This window comes from Falco rusticolus, chromosome 5 (assembly GCF_015220075.1).
Source record: "Falco rusticolus isolate bFalRus1 chromosome 5, bFalRus1.pri, whole genome shotgun sequence".
NCBI classification, from domain to species: domain Eukaryota; kingdom Metazoa; phylum Chordata; class Aves; order Falconiformes; family Falconidae; genus Falco; species Falco rusticolus.
This window is the reverse complement of record NC_051191.1, coordinates 16,878,463-16,901,635: the sequence shown is the minus strand read 5'-3', so window position 1 is coordinate 16,901,635 and position 23,173 is coordinate 16,878,463. Positions and strand designations below refer to the sequence as shown.

Here is a 23,173-nt window from a genome sequence, read left to right as displayed (position 1 = left end):
GCAACTGCAATCCCACCTCTGCGGGAGATTCCAGTGCAGCCAACAACTGGAAAGGAGACAGGGGACAATGAGGGAGCAGACACTTGTGGCCTTTTCTCCTGTACAGTATTTCTGCCAGAGGAGATCAGCCCTGCTTAGATTTCTTGTTCCACACACTCTGTGAGGAAGAATGGAGGTCAGCCTGAACACTCATTTGGGTCAACCACAGGAAAAGGGGTACGGGGAATTACTGATAGTGCTGCTGGAGTCTAGTCGGCATCGGCTTTGGCTTTGGCAGTTGTTTATTAACAGTACATCAATAGCGGCTGAATTCTGAATCTGTTCTTTGTGGTGCAGCCACAAGAAACAAAGACTTGAGCTTAAGAACATAAATATTGGGGGATTCTGATGTGCACTTTTATTCTGTCATTAACAGTAATTTGCAAAGGCAGAAACAAAATCAATCTCATAAATACCGTAATACATCTTGGCAGAAAATGCACAAAGAAGCTTTAACATTTTAAAATACTTTCAGCTTCTGCATGAAAACCTGTGAAACATCTGTCTCAAAAAGCTGGGTTTTTTTAAACAGCTTTTCAAAGGTCAGTTAATTATTTTTCATTATTATTACTTCATAATTTAGTTGGATGTAGATTATGGCCTATGAATGCCAAATACTTAATCCTCTCGCTCCTTTTGTTGTCATTTTTGTACACATTGCTCATCACAGACTTGTCTAACACAAACTTCTCCATTTTGACCTACCAGTGATCTCATTTGTTCTTCACAGAAGAACCTACCTTTCAGAAATGTTTATGTTAATACATTTTCAGTTATTATTTTCTTGCCACTTTCTGAATCTACCATTCTCAATGGATTATGGTAGGTGGTTACTAAATGTAGACTTCTGCTCAGTAAGGCTTTCATTTCTACTAAAGTTGAATAAGAAAGATTCATGAACCAAGCTTTAAAAAGCCAGCACATCTTACTTTCTACATTTTAAACAACTGTTTGTGAGACAGGTGGAGAGAACATTTTCAGGTAATTTTTGCTATCAGGAGAAATAGTTCAACAGAAAAGGATTTTTTCCAACAATGTTAGTTGAAATAAGATAAAATTCTAAGGATTAGGAATTGAGTGTGGAAAGTATAGGTCGGTTGAATGTACCTGACATACTGCTGTACATGTAACTACTAACAACACAAATTAAAATCCTTCCCAGTTTTCCTCTCCCCTCAAATTCAATAGGTGGGCAGTCTATAGGTAATGGTCTCCCACCATAATGATCAGTTAATGGTAACTCAGTGATAGTCACTAAAAGCCCTAATATTAACAATTGGTCTATTTTTATGCTTCTTAATTTTTTGTACTGGTACTTGCTTTACACAGAGGTCAAAGAGTGAATTTCAGCAAACTTATTTAATCGTGTTTCCTTCCAAAATGTCATCGAAGAAAGTGTTACACTTTTTCATCATGCTAGGTCAGGTCACAGTCTGTCTGGGTCCATGTCCACCCGTGACCTGTCTCTGAAGTGGCCAACAGTAGATGCTAAGGGAATGAATGCAAGAGATGACACATCCATAGAGTGGTCCTCCACAGGCATTAGCACTCAGCAGCTGAAGGAGACCCTTAATTAGAGTTTATACTTTGACATTCCTGTGCTATAGTTACCAAACAGTATCTGCAAATTTATCAGCTCCTCTTCTTGACACTATATAATTGTTGTCCAAAACATTCTGTGGTATCGAGTTCCACAATGTAATTATATGTTATGTGAAAAAGTACATCCCTTTGTTCATTTTAAGTCTGTTGCCTGATAGGATGTCATTTGATTCCTCCTAATTCCTTGTATTACAGAAGATGATGACTAGCCTCCATTGCATTCACAATTTCAGAGTTCTCTCTCAAATCCCTCCTTAAATGTTCTTTTGTAAGCTGTTTAGAACAAACCTATTTTGGCTTTCTTCATACAGAAGCTATTCTAGCTGCTCAATATTTGCAATTTTCAGCTGTCATCTTTAGACTTGACTATCCTGAATAGTTCTCCACCATTTTCAAACTTATTACTGGGATCTTCTCTGTGTATCCAAGATTGCTTATGGCTAGTTTATCAAGTAGTATCCATTTTAGTACAGATATTTTCAGATACTGCTCATAACATCCTTCATTGTGAAGCCAAGAACCCTGAAGAGAACTTTCTCTTTTATTACATAATACTACAATTTCTTTCAAAGACTTTGATGAGGAACCTAAGCTTTTAAAAAACTTGAAAACATCAGTATACTATAAACACTGCATGACCCTTGCCCACTGACCTCTAAGATCTTTAATAACTTTGTGAAACACCACATCACATACAGAGGTCTTGTTGATTTTTCTCCAACATATCCATTTGACCAAGGTGTTTACTTTTTTGTATTATTTTGTATAGTCTACTTATATGAACTTTCTCCTCATATGGCCTTTCCATTTTAGAACAGCACCTAGAAGGCTTCATTTCCCTAGCCTCTAGCAAAAGTGAACAAGGAGAAGACGATTATTAATATTTGATTATCATTCAGAGGTCTGTAATTATATTATTAAAACATCTTTTCATTTTTTGTACTGTGTGCACAACAAGTCAGGAGAAATTTAATAAAAAATTAATACAATGCATTTGCAGGGCTCCAAAAACAAGTTTAAGTGTATAGATAGTCTTGAAGGCCCTTTGGAAATAATTCAAAGCCCACTCGAGGGTTTTTTGCAACTCCAAAGAGCTCTAATGTATTTAAATAGCTTGGTGACTGTGCGTTTGATACAAAGAAGAATTTGCAATCAAGGCTCTGCTGCAAAAAATGCTCATTACTGGTTATAAAGTTCCCTATGAGGTTGACGCTGTTCTGTAGAAGACTTCCTAGTGACTGCAGCAAGCACAGAATAAAGCTATACCATCCCATTCCTTCTTTGTTTTGAGAAGCAAAGCCCATTTCAAGCCGAAGGAATTAATCCAAGAACTGTATGCCATGTTTTGGGAGAACCAAATCTCAAAGTCTTTACTCTGGAAAACTTTCATTGAAAGTAACAGCTTAAAGCTAGGTCTATAGAAGATCAATTCTGCACTAGATAGTAAATGTCTAACCTTAATTATTAAAAATGCAGCTTAAAAGTAAGGAAAATAAAAGCTGATCTGGCATTTTATTGAACTTTATTTCATTTGTGAAACATGTAAATGAGCAGTGAAAAAAATGACATTTTATCTACCCTTTCTTACATATTTGTGCATATTCCACATAACTCCTGATCAGTTAATTTTTAAAAAATGCATTTTATGTCTATTTTCCCAGTGTTTTTACTCAAAACTTCTGTGCATGCACTATAATTTGCACACTAAAAGCCAATTTACAATGCAAAAATTCTTATGCAATTTTATATGCAATTCAAATTGCCAGAACAATGGCGCATACATTAAAAGAGACTGCATTTTGAAAATGTAATCTTATGTAGGCGATAGGTTGCTATTGCATCTACAAAAGAATGTCATAAAACAGTGAAACATGTCTCAGAAGTCATAGCAAAAGACACATTAGCACTCTAAGCAGTAGTTTGCTTGCATGAAAATTAGCACTGAGAAGTTTTACTGGGAAACTGAGTGCTTGGGTTTTCCATTAGAGTAGTAAGTGCAAGATGTGGGGTTATTTCCATTTTGTGTTGCTTCTGTTCCTCTGTCCCACATGGAAATACCCACTTATTTTGAATTGTCTGGAAAAATCCCACTGAATTTTAAACACAATACTTAGGTTTGTATGAAAGTGTATGAAACCAAAGAATAAGACTGTGTTATGTGGATGCCTTTGGGGAAGCTATCACACTAAGTTCACACTCAGGAATATGATGTTGCATCTTGCCAGGGATGTTCAGAGCTGCAGAAAGGCTAAGGGAATGCAGAATTTCCAGGTCTGCGCTTTACAGCCCTAGTCACTTCTCAGTTATTACCAGGGGATGGTATGTACAATGATCAAGGGTATAGAATCTGGCCAGCATTTAACCAGTTAGATGATACTGCTACAGAAATATTATTAAGGTGTTAACTGTCACAGGATCTAAAGAACGGCAGAAATATTCACATTGGAGATCTCTGGTATCTCTGCAAATTGATTAAGACAGTGCAGCATCAGTTCTGCAGCCTGGACAAAATGGCTTACATTGGAGATTTTTCCATAACTATGAGGTAAAAGAAATCCCTTTTTGTTAATTATTCCTGAAATTCTGGGCAGTCTGAATTTATTGCCAGTCCCCATAAACGCCCCTTTAAAGGACACAAACCTATTGTGCACTCCATGTATGTGATAATCCTGTTTCAAAGCATTCAGGGGGACAGAAGTAAAGGGATCTGCTGAAACATACTTGTTATTTCTTGGAGTTAGTTTTGTTTTGTTGACTTGGTCTTGAGCTTTCATTAATCCAAGCTTTTTACTATCCCCATTTACTATGCTTGCACTAAGTTCCGTCTACACAGTCCAGAGTAAGAGCAGGATGATCACAGCCATTTTGCAGAGCTACAGTTCATAGCAGATCGAGACCAAATGTTGGTCACTGGGGTAAATACTTTTTTCCACTGTCAACTAAAATCCACATTATGTAAATAAATTAATATTTACCACTGACATAGTATTGAATGTTTCTGAAATACTGAATGCATTTTAATTGATTAATCCTGTCATACACATTGAGGTCAAACTTGTTTTTACGGGCAGCAGCGTTACTCAGGATTAACTCAGCGGAACTCGGTTTATCCAGCTTTATATGATGATATAAGTGGGCTTTTAGTGTTTACAAATATTTTAAAGAGGTTAAAACATTGAATCAATTTTTTTCCTGATCTGCAAAAGCATTGCTGTGGTCTTACAGGATTCCATAGTTTTAAGCAATGGCAGGGTCTACTCATTTTGAGGTTAAGCTTGTGTAAGGGGTTACTATGTGGGATAAAACTCCACTGAGACAAATTCACTGAACACAGAAACTTGCCAACACCCTAGGTCCTTGCTACATCTGCCTTATCAGTGTAAAAATTCAGAGCAGGGCAAGATGTTACTGAATTTACTCATGGCTATATGAGTGCATGTAGATACAGGCAGACATTCATCCAGCAGAAAGGAGAGTTTCTCTTATTGCAAAGGAACACTTGTAGACTGGCACAGAGAAAGAAGAGTGAGCCTACAGACTGTTAACTAGGTCCAAATCAGCAAATCCTCATCCTACCAGTATTACTGCATTTTATCATATTAAAAATATATTTAATTAATTGTAGATTTTAAAAAATTAAACAATCTCTCTTTAAATGAGAGCACAAGGTTAATTCTTAAACGTGGCCACAAGAGAAAAACAAAAAAATAACTGGCTTATTTTTTAGCATGGCAGATTTAGCGTAGATGTTAGGAAAATGCTTTCCAACCTAGAGGATTGTTAAACAAAACAGATGAGCTCAGGAGGCCATAGACTAGGAAGGCTTTAGGAAACTGGAAGTTTTAAGAACACTTAGGCATACTGTCATTAAGGGTGGTCTAGAGTACAGCTGACCAACTCTGTGTAAAGGGAATGGACCACCAGTGTCTTGAAATCTGATCCAGCTTTTCAGTACTGTGATTCCACAGTGGCAAGACTACCCTTAGACTGGTGCGATACAAACAATCCTGAAAGCAAGTGACCAACTTGAAACAATTGGGCAACTGAATAAAGTTAAGAGAAAGGAAATGTCCTTACAGTTTTCTTACTACTCTTTATCTCGAAGTTATGTATTATATTGGGTCAGCCAAGAAAACAAATACCATATTCTGACGCAATCCAGTCCCGTCTATGTTGCCCACATCACTGTTTCTTTTTCCCTATCTTGATTACAGATCAGAGTAGCACAGGCTTAAAATTGCAGTTGTCAGAACAAGAGGTCACTTGAGTCATTGCAATTTTCAGCAATGTGGCTTATGCCCTCAGAATTTTCTCTGGGAACGTTTTATCGTAAATGAAACATATTTCATATCACCCTGTCTTTGCAAGACTTTAGAAGAGTGGGATAGAATGGCTGAAGGGTTTCTACATGGAGGTTGGAGTTTTTTTACTGCATAAACATCAGAACAATACGTTCCTGGTCTGGCCACTTTCATGGCTAACTGCCTGCACTTCTGGTAAAGAAATAGTTTAAATGAACGAAACTGAAAACTGATGCCTTATTGCAGTCATGTTGTCTGTATCGCCCCTTTAGAGAGGGCAAATCCTTTTGAGTTGCCAGAGTTCGGCCTCTGAACCAAATTCTTTGCTAGTGTAACTCCTTTGATGTGTATAAACCTGACTTCCACTTTCTTCAGTTATTGCAAATTTGTGTCTTGACTTTTCATGTGTTTTTTATGGTACAAATTACATTTGTCAGTAAAAATTCAAACTCTGACCTGAATGCAGTCTTGGCCGTTCAATACTGCACAATTAGAAACTGAAAGCTGAAATGATACATTTGAAAATATACAGTCATTCTAATTAATATTAGAGGAAAGAAAACAAAACCAGCAGCAGATAAACTTCACGAATGTTCCCCTGTAAATCCTGATTTTATTCTCACCAGCAAATTACCTGTCTAGCTAGTGTCTAGAAAGCTAGTAGCTGATTTTCAAATGTGCATCCATACTTTACCCATAAGTATAATCTGTAAAGATGCAAATGGAATGCAAATATTACAAACATTACATCAAATTCTGCTTCAAACCCAAACCAAATTATGTTCCAGTTTTGCACCAGTAAATCCCCAGCACAGGTCAAAGGCACAACCAGTAGCCAACCGAACAAAAGGCTCTAGCTGAGCTCTGAGCAAAAGCTTTACTGCACCAACCACACTGAAGCAGGAATAAAAAATACTAGCATAAAATAACAGTAGAAAGTAAGTTGCATTTATTCTCTAAATAGCAGACAAAATAACTGCGTAGTATTTGTGGTTCTCAAATGCTTCAGAGGATTGCAGGGTATTTAGTGGAAATCTTTCAAAATTGCAAAGTAAACTGATGGACATCTTGTTTATACATGTTACATTACCGAAATTGGGCATTACTATATTTAAATGAGGTTTTGTTGAAGTTTTTCACGTCCTACCAGTTTTAGACTAAACGAAACAGTGGTTTATTGAAATTGAAACATTTTCCAGTCAATCTGGCCTGAAGACAAGCCTTAAGTAACTTTAATTCTGGAATTGTTTCAATTAAAAAAAGAAAGTTTAAAGATGCTACACTAATCATGCTAATTTATTTTTGCTGTGCAGGATCTTTTCCCAGCTTTTATATTTATTAGTTATATTGCCAAGAGTTTAATATCTGCCTCTAATTCTCTTTGCATTTATTCTGTATTCTAGATGGGTTGGGAGAGATGGAAACCTAACCAAAGACTGGATTACAGTGTTTATAAAGTATGCTGTAAAATGTAACACCTAGTAGCTTCAACTATATATTCATGGGGTAAGAGCAGCTGAAAAATGAATCTAGCATCTAGGAGAGCCTGAAACCAATAAGCCAGTTAATTTACAATGACATTCTCTTTTCTGTTGGGCAAATAAAAATAGAAGATACTTAACTGTAGTACTTACAGACCCTAAAATAACTACTTCTTACAGTTCAAAGATGCCCCATATTAAGCAAAAATGACCCCTGCCTTACACATGCATAGTTGTGCTAAAATTTGCAGCTTTATCTTTTAGGCCCAGCAGTAACTCCTGCGCTTTTCTGCTTCTGCAACATCTATATCCCTGTCTAGTCCAACCCCAACAAACCTGTAAGAAAGAACCACACATTTCCACCACCTTTATGAACACAACTCATCGTCGCGGACTACTAAGCCCAGTTTTATTCATTAGCAGGCCCAGCTCTGGTTGCAATCATTTTGCCAGTTGAGTTTGTTAATCTTACACGTTGCTTGCATGGCTTTGTATTACAAGACTGATAGTTACAAAGGCGCTGGGTGGTGGAGGGAGGATCAACAACAAGTCTTTCCCCTCTTCCTTCACTGGCTAAATAGTTTCACAGGTTCTTAGGTAATTCTCAATGACTTGGATGTTTTAATTATCCTTGGCTATGTTTTGAAACTTTGTAGCTCCCACTGCAGAAGATAAAGTCTTCCACCTCACACTGACTCTTTCTTATGCATCCGGGACTTCTAAGTGAATGAATGGCTTTTCACCTGAAAGGACCAGCCTGTTCTATCTAAACTGGTCTTCCAGGAACAACAGCATGTTTCAAAACTCAGCTTCCCCTGCTTGTGACAACTCTAACTGAAAGGATGGTGAGAGATCAGCCATTACAGTAGGGCTGGTGCCCTGAACAAACCAAAAGCTGGCAGACACAGAGCTACTCTTACAGGGTCTGCAGGCCACTGAAACAGATGTACTTACACTGATTGAAAGTGGGAGGTAAACTAAGCGTGCCTGGTGAGCCCACTGGGTGTGCTGGAGAAGTGGTGGCTTTACAGGCTGACACATCTGAAGTGAAGCACTGAGAGGATCTCTACAAATAAATGCTCTGTGCTTTCCAAGGTATGGGGAAGGTGATGTCTTTGGGATCCCACTTTTAGATAAAAAGACATAGGAAAAAAGACTGAAATACATTACTCATGATCATTAGTTTCTTAGTCATGTGAGAACTACAAAAAGTACAACTGGTTAGATTTGCATGTGCATTTGTACAGTGCTCCTCAACGCACTTCTCAGTGGCATGAGCAGAGCCTGATCAGTGAGCTGGAAGTGTGGCTCTGCAGGATGCTGCTTGGCCTTCTTGGTGACCCTGAGGATTACTTCATCATGTTGTTTTGTGGAGCCAATTTTCTAGCTCCGCCTAGATTTTAAGAAAGGTTACTCTTTTGCAAACTTTCCATACATTAAACAACTTCAAACCTTTCCAGAAATGACAAAAAGCAGATCAGCAGGACACTGTATTACTTTCCACTGACTTCATTGGCTTGAGTTCAGGCAATTTGAGATGTACTGATACTTAAAATGACCCACATGAAGCTGACCTTTACATTGAGAATGAAAAATATTATTTCAGGATTTTGAGAAAAGGAGACTAGTATTGATACAGACTATGTACCAGTAATTAAGGTGTAGAATAAAGAATAAGATTGTGGTAATTAACAAAAAGAAATGGGTTTTTTTATGCCCAGAATATAGAAATAAAGTAAGTTAAAATAGCAATGTAACCTTAAGGTCCCTAAACAACTGTAACCTCACTTCAGAGGGAAGTCACACAACAATCAGATGATTAGAATTAAGGCATTCTTTGGTGCATTTAGCTCCTAAATAATTAAAACTGTTTTTTTTTAAAGCTGTATTTACATTTTTGATGTAAATGTGGGGGTTTGGGGTTGGTTTTTTTTCCTCAGCCTGAGAATACCACTCAAGTCTATTATTCATGGAGTTCTTAAAATAAAATCGTGTAGAAACATTCATTCTGCACAATATGGGACATACAGCTCATTAGCTAACCTCCTTAGGCTCTCAGTCCAGAAAGCAGTTCAAAGCATCTAATTTCAGGTCCTTAAACAGTTCAGAGCATGGAAACTAAGCAAGCTTCTTGTTCCCATAACCAGGAACCACTGTCCCACTGCCTGTGTGCCCAGCACCACCCTGCCCATTCCCCTAGTCACTGTCCCCACCGGGACTGTGTGACCATGTAAACCCTACTGTAACTGCATGACACTACTCTTCTGTGTGGCCACTTTCCTCCTGCTGGGCAAGAAGCAGGTAAGAAAATTGGTTTGGCAAGTAATGATCATAGAATCATAGCATGGTCTAGGTTGGAAGGGACCTTTAAAGACTATCTAGTCCTCCCCCCCTGCCATGGACAGGGACACCTTCCACTAGACCAGGTTGCTCAGGGCTCTATCCAACCTTGAACAGTTCCAGGGATAGGGCATCCACAACTTCCTTGGGCAACCAATTCTGGTGCCTCACCACCCTCATGGTAAATTATTTCTTCGTTATATCCAATCTAAATCTACTCCTTTTCAGTTTAAAACCATTGGCCCTTGCCCTGTCACCACAGGCCTTGGTAAAAAATCTTTCTCCATCTTTCACAGAAGCCCCTTTAAGTAATTGAAAGGCTGCAATAAGGTCTCCCCGGAGCCTTCTCTTCTCCAGGCTGAACAACCCCAACTCTCTCAGGCTGTCCTCATAGGAGACCTGTTCCATCCCTCTGATCATTTTTGAGGCCTCCTCTGGACCCGCTCCAACAGGTCCGTGTCTTTCCTGTGCCCAGGGCCCCAGAGCTGGACGCAGCACTGCAGGGGGGCTCTCACCAGAGCAGAGCAGAGGGGCACAGTCACCTCCCTCGACCTGCTGGCCGCGCTTCTTGTGTTGCAGCCCAGGATATGACTGGCTTTCTGGGCTGTGAGCGCACACTGCCAGCTCATGTCCGGCTTTTCATCCACCGGTGCCCCCAAGTCCTTCTCCCTGGGGCTGCTCTCAATCCCTTCATCCCCCAGCCTGTGTTGACACCAGGGGTTGCCCTGGCCCTGGTGCAGGACCTTGCACGTGGCCTTGTTGAACCCCATGAGGTTCACATGCTGCTACAGTGTCTTACTACTGAGGCTGAAGAATTCAGTTCCTCTTGGTATTCTGAAGCCTTCATTGTGGATGGCACCAAATACAGACTGTTTCTACACCAATTTTGCTGTCCCCACCAGTCTGCTGTCCTAGACAGCTGCTACCTGCCCTAGGGCTAAAGTTAAAAGCAATGTGTGAACTACAATTGATAATTAACATTAGATGGCTTTTGTGTCTGTGAAAAGCAAACCACTTATTTACATGCCTTCATAAAAGAGACTTATGGAAGTAAAGTATAAAATGGAAATTAGAAGACCTAGGTGAAAATTTGACAAGCAAATAGGCATTGACGTAAGAGAAATTACAGGGAACTTTATTACAATATTAAAGATACAGATTATAGATCAATGAGACTCCCAGGAAAATAAAAACAATTACAAAGAATAAAGGCTGTGTATCCTATTTCAAATATAATATGCAGTCACAGAAAACCACAAAGAAATGTAATAAGGATGATAAGAGGTATAGATTTTACATGAAGCGACATTAAATAGACTCCTCACCTTGGAATGAAGATGATAGGGAAGGAAAATGTGGTAAATGTATATAAAATCCTGATTAGAGAATGATTATGCACTATTTTTCTCAATATAAAAACTGGAGTACCTTGCACAGAATTATCAGTCAGGAGAACTAAGCAGACAGGTGTAATTTCTCACATTTATTAAATCATTAAACTAATTGTCACAGGAATTTTTTGGGTGCCAAAAGAATTAATAGGTTCCAGATTGTCTTGATTCCTGATTTTTATAATCTGGAAGAGGTACAACACAAGGAAGTACAAAACCTTTTATGTTTTATATATGCTTTCTTTTAACATCCATTACTGGCCACTGTCAGAGGCAAGATGCTAGTTAGATGGACCTTTGATGTGACTGGCATAGTTAGGCTGAAGTGCTATGGAAAGCAAATAATCACCTTTATTTAGCTTTTTTTTCCCAGTAGAGAACATGGGTTACAATAATATTTTACTTGTAATAAAAATACAACAGAGGAAGGATTACAGAGTAAATAACATGTTAATATAAACTGATAAATTTATGATAAAAATGGGGCAGGATACATCTAACCACATGTTTAGAATGAGAAAGCTCTTGAGCTAACATACAAACTTTCTCATGTAAATCATCTAATTATCTAACAGTATTATAAATCTGTAGCATGTGTATATATCCAGAAAATCAAGACTAAAAAAGATTTCTAGGAATTATGAGGTCTTCATCACAGGTCAAGTGATTGACAGAGTCTCTAACAACAGACATAAAAGGCCTAACCATGAGCCTGACAAACAGCTCTGCCCATGTAAAGGAAAACCATCCCAGAATCACAGAATGGTCGAGTTGGAAGGGACCTCTGGAGATCATCTAGTCCAATGCCCTGCTAAAGCAGGGTCTCCCAGAGCAGGTTGCACAGAATCACATCCAGGTGGGTTTTGAATGTCTCCAGAGAAGAAGACCCACAGCCTCTCTGAGCAGCCTGTGCCAGTGCTCTGTCACCCTCACAGTAAAGATGCTTTTCCTCACATTCACATGGAACTCCCTGTGCTGCAGTTTGTGCCCATTGCCCCTTGTCCTGTCGCTGGGCATCACCGAAAAGAGCCTGGCCCCGTCCTCTTGGCACTCGCCATTAAGGCATTTGTATGCATGGATAAGATCCCCTCTCAGTCTTCTCTTCTCCAGGCTAAACAGGCCCAGCTCCCTCAGCCTTTCCTCATCAGGGAGATGCTCCAGCTCCCTCATCACCTCCGTAGCCCACTGCTGGCCCCTCCCCAGTAGCTCCCTGTCTCTCTGTAACTGGGGAGCCCAGCACTGGACACAGCACTCCAGGTGCAGCCTCACCAGGGCAGAGTAGAGGGTGCTACTATGGAGCTACTAAGGAGCCAACCATGCTCCTTATCAATACAAAGTCAAATGCTGATAAATGCACGACAGTGCTGACTGGAAGGCATTCCTTTAGTTACTCATAAGCATAATGGATTCCACCTTTACAGTAACTACTCAAGAGAAAGGCCTAGGCATTGTAGTAGACAGCTAACTGAAGACACTTGCTCATTGCATGCTTATATTCCAAAGAACAAATAAAATACAGAAGCTACAAAAGACCACCATATAATATACTGATGATTCAAGTATATAATAAAGACATTTTCAACACGTGCAATAAAATGGAGGGAAATAAAAAGCAGTGGTTCAAATGTGAATGAAAAAAGCACTGAGGACTTACGAAAGCACCTAAAAAATTGGACTCTTCCACTTTAAAGCGAGAAAATAAAAAAGGAAATGAAAGAGATATGTAACACAATATAAGTTGGAAAGAAGACACATCAAGTATATTATATTCTTTATAAATGAAGAGTCATTCAAAAAAATTGAAAGATAGTAGACTGGTGAGAGTATTTTTTTGTTAAAGACAACACACTGGTTACCCAGCTCCACTAACAACAAGCTTCTAAAAAGGTACCATCCTGCATCACAATGAAGAACAGAAAATTACTAGGGGCAGTTAGTTATAGATCAAGAGGTTTTTTAGATGTTACAGAAGAAGACGCAAAAAATACAGAAAAAAGTTGCCATTGTCATACTGTGCTAGTGTAATCACCTAACACTGCAATAATATTCTACTTAAAAACAATTATATCTTGTTGCGAAAAAACAGCTACTTTATTTAGTAATAATTGTTATGATTCAGAAACTTAGTGACTGCTTTCTTCTAAAAATATGCGCACTGTCTTCCAAAATAAGGAGTATTCAATACTTTTATTTCTACTGGTAAACACCTGATGGAATTACACTCAGTTTATTGTTGTGGTGTTGGAAGCAGATCTTAGCTGCTCATTTTCCCCCTGGTTTTTATTTATAACATTGTAAAAATAATATATGTATCTCAGGACTCAATTCTGTGACATTTACCAAGTCCCACTGAGCTGGGAACCAAGCCTGCAAAATCATACTCATGAGAATACACTCCCTAAATCAGGTCAGCGAATAAAAGCTCCTCACATGAGTAAGGCTATAAGAATAGACTATAGGAGGTCAAGGTCAGTGGTGAGTTTTGGCTGAGTCAGGGTTGGAGGATAAGGCCCTTATGAATCCTATAAATAGTTCATTGTTAGAAGAGGTCAGATTGAATTCTGGAAGTATTTTGGAAAAAGAAACCACTGCCTGCGTGACTAATGACGTACACCTACCCAAGCCTCTCTGCTTATTAATGTGACATTTGTTTGGAACCAACACATATAATAAATAAAAGATATTTTTAGGATGTGCCAAGGAAATGTATTCAGATTTTGAGAGAATAATTTGAATGTATTTAAAGTGTTGCACTGCATCAAAGGAATGGTTGTTACAGCATTCAAATAAGCTATCAAAAACTAGTCGTTTCTATTGATCCTGATGGAAACAGGAAATCAGGCCAAGGATGCTAAGAATGGGATTTAGTTGTCTGACATACCAGGTAAGAGCTGATACCTAGACTTCTTTTGCTGTAAGTCAAGAGAAGCAAGTTTCTGTGCTGTCCACAGACAACTAACCCCATCCTAAGGCTGTAGTTTGGCATAAATTTAAACTGGCCTAAGTGAGCACTAACATAAGGAAAGGCAGTTTCCCAAATCCCTTTGCCCAGCATGAGTAGTTTGTTCCCAGTTCTGTAGAGTATCTTCATTCTTGGTGACATAAGGGTTCAGTAAACTTGAACAGGTAGCTGGTATGACTGAAACTAACATCTCCCACCTTCTCCTTTCTCCCCTCAGGGTTATTTTTCAGTTGGATCAGTTCTGTGGTCTGGAAACTATTCTAGCAGTAGCTGGGCAATGGACCAGAGCAATGCCAGGCAAAAATGACTGCTTCTTTCAACCTGAAAGTCAGAAGAAAGCATTTGGCAAAGGCTCTGAACTAGCCATGTAGGCCTAACATTTCACTGCTACCCATACAGGGAGGTCTTCTATTCTTCTGTTCCCCCACCCCCCGCCCTGCTGCCAGATGCACACTATCACCACTTCCCTTTACAATGGCTGTAGGCTTCTGTGACTAGAGGCACCTTCATAACCTGGCAAAAAATTAAACCATTAGATAAAAAGTAAACAGATTTTAGTGGGTTAGCAAGTAGAGTTGGATAACAGAGGCACCAGAGGTGCAGCAGAGTTGGCAAAGGGGCTGGATGACCTGGAGATGAGGGTAGGGAGAAAAAAAATGAGAAGGGATGGAAAGCTGGGATCATCCTTTCAACAGTCATGAGTTGTTAGATCAGCTGCTTGTCAAACCACACCCTCAGGGCCCCCTTCCATATTACACTGTACGTGATCTAATTGGAGGCAGACGCAGAAAGGGACAGTCCCACTTCCTTCTAGGCCTCCAGCTGCACATTCCTGGTAGACCTGACAGCAGATGGGAGGGTACAGGAGACCCAGCACCCAGACTCAAGCAAAATTCATCATACGGTAAGTGCCAAAACCCATGTTGTATCAATTGCCCTCTGGAGCTCTTATCTTTCTTCATTAACTAGAAGGAGCCTAGACAAAGAACTCATAGTAGAACCCTAGTTTCAAAACAGCTGAAGCTCAATGAGATGAAACTCAGCTGATACATTCATCCTGCACTGTCCCTGTCTGTAGTCTTCACTGTACCATGCTGTAGCCTTACATTTTGAAGGAATGCATTTGTACAAAATATTTATTTTATAATAAAAATGACAATGAAAATGTAAAGGCACCTAAAAAGTGAAAGAAATTGGAACTGGTCTGTTGACAAAGGCATTATTATATCTGTTCCCAAAAAAGTTGCAAGTCTGTTGCACAGTATCAACACTGTCCTCTCGCAATGCGAAATTACGTCAAAACCAAAAGATCACAAGGAAAAAAGGGCAATTTTTCTAGATACTACTGGTGAGTCCTAATGAGGCTGTAGCTGGAAGAATAAACACAGAGCAAAGAGCTCCTTCAACAGCTGTTGAGGCAGTGTGCACTCACAGAGCTTTCACCAGCGCTAGCAGGGGTTAGTCTGTGGAAAGAACAAAGGAGCCTCAGAGGGAGCAACAGAGGGGAGAACCGGCGGAAACAAAAAGGCCACTTGGACAACAGTCAGAGACTTCGATAGGTCCCATTCTCTTCCCCTCTCTTGCTTTGAGGAATACCTTAATTGTTTCAGACGCCTTGTTGACTTGAAATATGTTACCGGCTTGAGCATGTTGACTTCAATAAAGCTATTTAAAAGAAGAAGGTGCTGTTCAGTATAAGCATGAATAGCAAAATGGAATTTTTTTCCTTAGTAGTTAAGAGACTATTTCCTATGATTAATTATTAAACAAAGCATAGAAAAGCACATCCATGAAGCACTGGCATCTGTAACGGATGCTGACTGACTTCAGTGAAACTACTTCAATTTATGTTGATATTCTGTGATTGAAGATACTGAAAAAAATGCTGTTCTCACACACTGAAATAAAGGTATTTTATTCCACCAACCCTGAATCACAGCCTTTATTTTCACTACCAAAATACCAATTCCTAATCACATCTTATTTGTGTTTCAGAGAGGGTTTAATAAATATTGACCACCTCCTTAAGAAAAACAATTTATTTAAATATTTTGTGTTTGACTGGCTGAAAACATCCTTCAAGGAAACAACTGTCTAGACACATTGACAATAAACCCTCTGTTGCTGGAATAGCAGGAAAAGAGGTTGCCCTCAGTAAGCAGGACTTCCCAAAGTAGTCATGAGCTATTTGCCAAGCTGTCATGCGTTTAAATAATTATTTCAGATATTCATTCTTCATAAGCAGTCTTAAGTATAATTTCCTAATGCAGAACACATCAATGATTTATGGCTCTGTGTGTTGGGGTTTTTCGTGAATAAAGCTTTATTTTGTTGAAAGAGCTGAAGAGTATGTTACACCTGTCAATGCCAGGATGGGCGACAACACCTCATCAGCCACACACTTGTTTCATGGTATGATTTTGTAATTCCTGCCACACAAACTGTTTGAAAAGGGATGATGATAGGCACATAGGCAATTAGCACAAAAATTGTCGTTAGTAGTAACAAATTGCTGATGCTGGTTACGATGTGACTGCTTTCTGATAATTTGCCTGACTACACTGTAGACCAACTCCAGCTAAAAATTCGAGGGAGATCCTGCCATTAGTAAAGTAGAAACAGACTCCTGACTTTTTTTTTTTAAAAAAAAGAAGGGAAAAAAAAGAAAAATGTAATCTGCCATTTTTTTCTAAGAGCTTTAATTTCACATCCCTATCCCAGAGGTTGCTCCATTGGGAACAGCTTCTATACCTGCACACAGGTTCAGCTTGGGTCTAAAAACCCAAACTAACTGAGCATGAAAATTAGAAAATGCAACTAAGTATAAATAGTGAAATTCATTATTTGGTTTCATGGTGCAAGCAAAAAAGAAGCAAAAGTCAGAAATGGTTTATAACATTAATTTCATTTAGCAGAGATAAGAAGTTGGGTTGTCTTTTTTTAAACCAAGAGCTTCATTCTCCATCTAACAAAGTTGGCAGATGTTATCAAGAGTACATCAGGCCCTCTGTCTTAATTCAAAGTCTGCTGAAGAAAGAATAAGGGGTTTTTTAGATGCTTACAGCTTTTGCAGCAAGCTTTTAATTTTATTTATCAAGTTGAGGTGGCATGATAGACTGTACTGAGTTATTACTTGAAGTACTCTGAATGAGTCAGCTTTGTGGTTTCTGAAGAATGTGTTGTGCTTCTAGGAATTCAACCTGGATCTCTGGGCCTGTAGATATGGCCTCTAATGTGCATAGCCAGACTGACAGCTCAGGGAATAATGAGTTTTACATAACAAGCTCTAAATCTTGTTAATTTTTTTTACAGTTGTCAATGGAAATATATATGAAAGGTAGAAGTTAAAAAATAAAAACAGCAGATAACTATGGGAACACAGGAAGAGAAAGAAGAAACCCCATCCCACTTCAAAGTATTAGGCGCTCTTCAAGTGACAGCAGCTGTGGCAAACACTTAAGATAGTGGTATCTTGAGGAGAAGAAACAGCAGCAAATTAAGTTTTCTTCATGGCATTGCAAATTCTTATGCAAGACCATTTTCTTGTTCCTTAAATGTAGGACTGTACAGCCCCAAATCTGCAATTACCTGTTGTTTCTTGAAAGATGGGGTATCTTGTACATTTCAGTAAGTAGGCACTCTGAGTTTCACTTCAAGGTTAATGCTGACACCAGTTGTCAGCATTTTATGTTTCCTGTGATAATTTAAAAAGTCTGACTGCTAAAGCTAATCAATTCAGAAACTGCATTACTTTCTCCATTTACTATGAACCTGATTTATTTGATTCTAAGTATTTTCTCTGTACTACACAAACACACAAACAGGCTGGCAAACCATCTGCTTTTTCTTAAATATGTATTTGGGAACTGAATGCAGATATATGTAGTCCTAACATATGTCACAGCTGTAAATTAAGCTGTCAAAAATAAGAAATTGCCCAAAAAGCATTATCCAAGCTTAATTAGTTCTCCTGGAAATATCATTCATCTTGTAGTTTTCCTTAGGGTACCCCTTTTATTTTGTTCATAGCATGGGTTACATTTTACAAATGAAAGAAGATAGGACAAACCAGACTGTTATCTAAACCAGAAGTGGTTTGTCATTTTCATATATAATTGTGTGTGATTTTTTGAGAAAGCATAGATAATTACACCATGGAATCATAATGACATTGCCAAGGGCCATCATCAGAGCTAGACCTTTCAGAGTCACAAGTAAACCTCTACCACTTGAACAAAAGAAACGGGCAGAAATAATATCTTGGTTTTATATGGATAAACCACTGGAAAATAATGGATTTCAAGTCATTTGCTGGACAACAGAGAAACTTAGGAATCCTGATTTCAATTCTGGGAAGGCTGACTTCAGTTCTACACAGGTTATAAACCTTTGTCTTGTCTTTCCAGATTCACTCTTCCTCATTCCCTTCTGTTCTGGCTTCTTGCTCCTATCAATTCCTCTTGCTGGTACTGTCTTCCCTAGCTCTACGTGGCTACTCTTCTCATGTCTCTGTACCTCTAAACCCTGATAGTCATCATGAATCACCTCATCCCTTCCTGTTCCTCAGATCTCTTCATCTGCCACGCTACCACCTTCTCCTCACTGAGAAGATAGGGAAACTCCCGAGAATTTCTCTTGCCTCAGTTTCAGGGACTAACATCAGAGAAGCTTCCAAGTTCCTAGGATGGTGCACTGGAGGTGAGGTCCCACTCTATGCCAGGAGTCTTTAGAAAGCATATTTATAAACTTCAGTGAGATAATGCAAACATATTGGACATACAAAAATAACAGAGAGTCCTTTGCAGTCTGAACGGAAGTTTTGTTAACTATTTCCTCAACAAGAAAGGTTTTCCTACTGCACACCTGACCGTGAAGTCTTTACTTGTACAAACGCCTCCAGCAACTTGTACAAACTCTTCCAGTCCTTTCCTGAATAAGGACTACAGAATGGAACAGGTCACAAGTGAATAGAGGTCCTCCACACCCACTTGTTTGCATAGGTACTCACCAGCCCACATCACCTAAGAACATTTCCTACTTCCTTTAATCATGTTCACCAGCTTAAGTTCTATGGCAGACTCAGCAGTTACTCTGGTTAACTACATGCAGTTCCTACTGTCCAAAGGGCCTTTCACATACTGTGTAAGAGACGCTAGAAGAACAGATATGTCATATGATTCTCGGTCTGTAAATATTAGAGAATAATTCATCCATCAGTTATGTGGGCTCTCTTTCAAGAACTATAATAAGTGACATGATTGATTTTGAAACAAAAGAACAGTGACAGTTGGGTTTTGCTTGTTTGTTTTAAAATGCAGGACCATCAAACTAGGCAACTATATTTAATTTTCTTTCTTTTCCTTCTGCATTTGGAGTGCCTGCTGTTACAGGCAGACTCTTTGCTACCCATCTCCATATTTCTTTTTGTTTTGCTTTACAGCTGAAATAACAATTCTGCCACTTGGCCTGATCCTGGCCTTAAATGCACTCTATAGCTCTGGGCACAGGAGGTTTTATCCATGTGAAAATTTCCCTTTTTGCACATACTTACAGAATCAGTCATTTCATTGGCTTTGTTCCCCTCCCTTGGTTGCCTCTCTGGTTGTGTCATTCCCAAAGACTCATAATCATGAATTAGCCCAACCTCATCTCTTAAAAAATGCATCCATTTGGGACTTTTTGTCTGTTTTCTACTTTTGCCTCTGAAATAAATATTCCAGTCCCTTTTTCAAGCTTTATTTCACAACAGTAAAAATATAAGCTGAAATTCTTGCACAACCCCTTGATACAAGGAGCTTTAAGAATGTCAGTTATGAAACTTGTGATAAAATTGTCAAAGTTAGAAATAAAGACTTTGAGAGAAAGCATATGTCTGCTTTGCATTTCGCTTACCAACTTGCAGATGTACCTGATTCTTATGTGGTCTTTATATAGCTCCAAAGCTTAGCAATGGGGGGGGGGGGGGGGGGGGGGGGAATGGTACTGGATTACCTCTTAGAACAGGCTCAAGCTGTTCTGTACTTGGTGTACATCTAGCTTGGTGTGTGCCCTTGCAGCCTATCCATTTTTACACCACTTTTAGCCCCTGACATCAGCCAGTGCACGTCAGAAGTGAAATGGTCATTACAGGCAGGCTATGATAGCTGTGGAGTAGCATCTTATCAGCACTGCAGGTATTTTCAAAAGCTAAAAAACCCCAAAGCAAACAAACCACAAAATCCCCTAAGATTACACTAAGCTTTACCTCCTTTGCTAGTAGACAGATGAAGAGCAGGATCGGGTCAGGCCTAGTCTGAGAGGAGGGCATCCTGAGCCCTGCCAAAGCAGTTTGCAGAGACTTATCTATTCAGCAAGCCACTTCGGAGTGCATAATCTCGGAAAAACAGGGATGCTGCTTGAAATTCTGGAAAACACCTAACTGTTCTAGCGGGAAGGCGAGGCGGGGAACAGAGGGCTGGGGCCATCTGCTCAGCAAACCCCTGATGACTGACGCTTGACGGCCGGCCCCATCCTCAGGCACTGCCCAAGGCACTCTGGGTCACTCCGGCAGTAAAGTGCCAGGGAGGCTCACCCCGTCCTCCGCCGCGCCACGGGAGGAGCCTGGCCGCCCGCTCCGACGGGCAAATGAAGCCCTCCGAGGCCGCATTCAGGAGCGGCCCGCAGGCGCTGCCCCACTGCTCCCACCCCCCTGAAGGAAGCGGAACCCCTGCGCGCCGCGCCCGCCCCGCCGCCGGCTGCGGGGAGCGGAGGGAGGCGGGAGCGCAACCAGCCACTCCGCGCCGCCGCCATCTGAGTGAGCCGGCCGCGCCCAATAGGCGCCGAGGCAGCGCGAAGGGGAGGGCCGATGGCGGCGGCCGCCCCGCTGGAGCCGGTGCGGGGAGCTCCGGCGGGCGGAGTAGGGTAGCGCTGGGCTGGCGGGCGCCCCGCGTCCCCCTGCGGGCCGGGGTGAGAGGAGGCCACAATGCTGCTTCACCTGGTGGCCGAGTTTGACCTGCAGAGGGATGTGGTCCCCTGGCTGGCGGCGCGGGGTTGGGCCGCCGCTCTAGGTAACGGCCGCGGCGGGTGGCGCTGCGCCGGCGGGCTCTGCTGCTGCGGCGGGGCCGGGGAGGGCCGGCAGAGCCCCCTCCCTCCCTCCCTCCCTCCCTCCCTCTGGCCGCTCGCTCCCAGCCGCCTCCCTGCGCTGTCCTCTCCCGCGGGCGGAGGGGTCAGGCCTGAAGCGAGTGCCCCGGGTGCGGCTCATCGGGGGGCTGCGCCGTCTCCGGCGGGCGAGGGTAATGGCGGCGGCGGGGGCCCCCGTCCGGAGCAGGGCCGGGGGGAGCAGCCGCCGGCCCCTTCGGCCGCACTGCAGAGGAGGGGGCAGCGCCCGGCCCGGGGCCGGCTGGCCGTGAGGGGGCTCGTCCTTCAGGTGCCTGCGGCTGGGCTGCTGCATGCGGGGTGGTTTGACGGCTTCAAGGTGCTTCGCACATGCCGCAAGCGCTTCTGCCGCGCTCCCCGGCTTGTTCTTTTTTTCTGCTACTTCACACGTCTGTGGTTTGGATTTTGTGTCGTCCCGCCCTCCCACCCCCCCCCCCCCCCCCCCCCCCAAAAAAAAAACCCAAAACAAAAACCAAAACCAAAAAACCCAACAACTTTTAGCAGGACTCCCTCTCCCACGGTACTGTCCTTTCTGTGGGGAAAAAGAAAACCCAACTACCAATGTTTGTGCGGTAGATAAAATTAGATGAAGTGTTAGCTGTCACAGCAGTGTGCTGTAGCTCGTGTAGCAAAGGCAGATGTGGCTGGAAAAAGAATGACCCTCCTCCTGTATTCTTGGCCCTGTGGTTTTTCACTTCTTGTTCATCTGTAGGGCAGCTGCTCAGCTCCGCTTTTCACAAACTGCAACCTCAGTCAAAAAAAAAAAAAAAAGTACTGTAATAAGTAATTGATGCAATTTATGTTGACAAGTATCTTAAGGGCAGGTGTTAAGAGGCTCATTTCACTGGTGCCCAGTGACAGGACAAGGGACAACAACTGCAAGACAGGGATATGAATATGAGGAGAAACTTCTTTACCCTGAGGGTGACAGAGCACTGGCACAGGCTGCCCAGAGAGGCTGTGGGGTCTCCTTCTCTGGAGACGTTCAAAACCCACCTGGATGTGACTCTGTGCAACCTGCTCTGGGAGGAGCTGCTTTAGTAGGGGTTGGACTAAATGATCTCCAGAGGCCCCTTCCAACCGTGATCACTTTGTGTTTATTACTTCAGTAGAAGTAGATGGTCATTTAGTCTCCAGGTGATAAACTTGAAACCTCACTTCCTTTGGTTGCTTTTAACTCAAAAATATTTAACTTGCTTCCCATGTTGAGGAGCTGTTACCAGGTGGTTTCGTAAGAACTCTTTTTGGAGGTAAACCAGTATTAACTTCTTTTGGGTTTGTGAAAGAAAATTATTTACCCAGCCATCAGTTACAAAATCTGTTAAAAAATATTTCACATGTACTAGATAGTGTTCTGAACAATTATTGAATGGTGTACTGAAGGAGTTTGAGGTAAAATTCTGAAATTCTCCATGCCTAGTCAATTCAGGTATTAATTTTTTATTTCATCTGTGATGAATTCAAGGAGTCAATTAACCTATGCATTTATCTCATAATGATCTTAAAATGGTGCTGACTTGTTTTTGGGAAAGGGACAACTATATTCAGCTTTTTAAAATGTCATACAGACTCTTTGTTCAGTAAATGTCCCTAGTAATACAGAATCAGAGGACTCTAGGTTGGAAGGTGCCTATGGTCACATACCAGCATTGCTGTGTTGCATTTCAACTTTTGTCTGTGTACTTTTTTCCCTGGTGTAGTGCTGTTGTATTAGGAATGTGAAGGTGGGAGGCAGGAATTTGAAAAGGTTCACTTAAACACCAAAGAAAGACCTATTCACAGAAAACAAGTAATTTTTAGGAGTCATGGTACTTTTGTGTCAGTGGTTTCAGATGTTACAGTTACTAATATTTTCTTTCCTCAGGACTTGAAAGCCCTTGATAGCATGTGAGAATTTAATCCCAGCATGAGAGCTGGGAGTAG

The 23,173-nt window shown here is 41.0% G+C and overlaps 1 protein-coding gene across 1 annotated transcript in view; it reads left to right on the top strand.

The window, feature by feature from the left end:
• Positions 1–20,967: 20,967 nt before the first annotated feature.
• The window catches only part of LOC119148002 (gamma-secretase activating protein), a 49,982-nt gene continuing 47,776 nt past the window's right edge, over positions 20,968–23,173 (top strand). Inside the window, exon 1 of the mRNA XM_037387492.1 lies at positions 20,968–21,162. Coding sequence (XP_037243389.1) covers positions 21,078–21,162 — 85 coding nt within the window. The 5' untranslated portion in view covers positions 20,968–21,077. The remainder of the gene's footprint in view (positions 21,163–23,173) is intronic.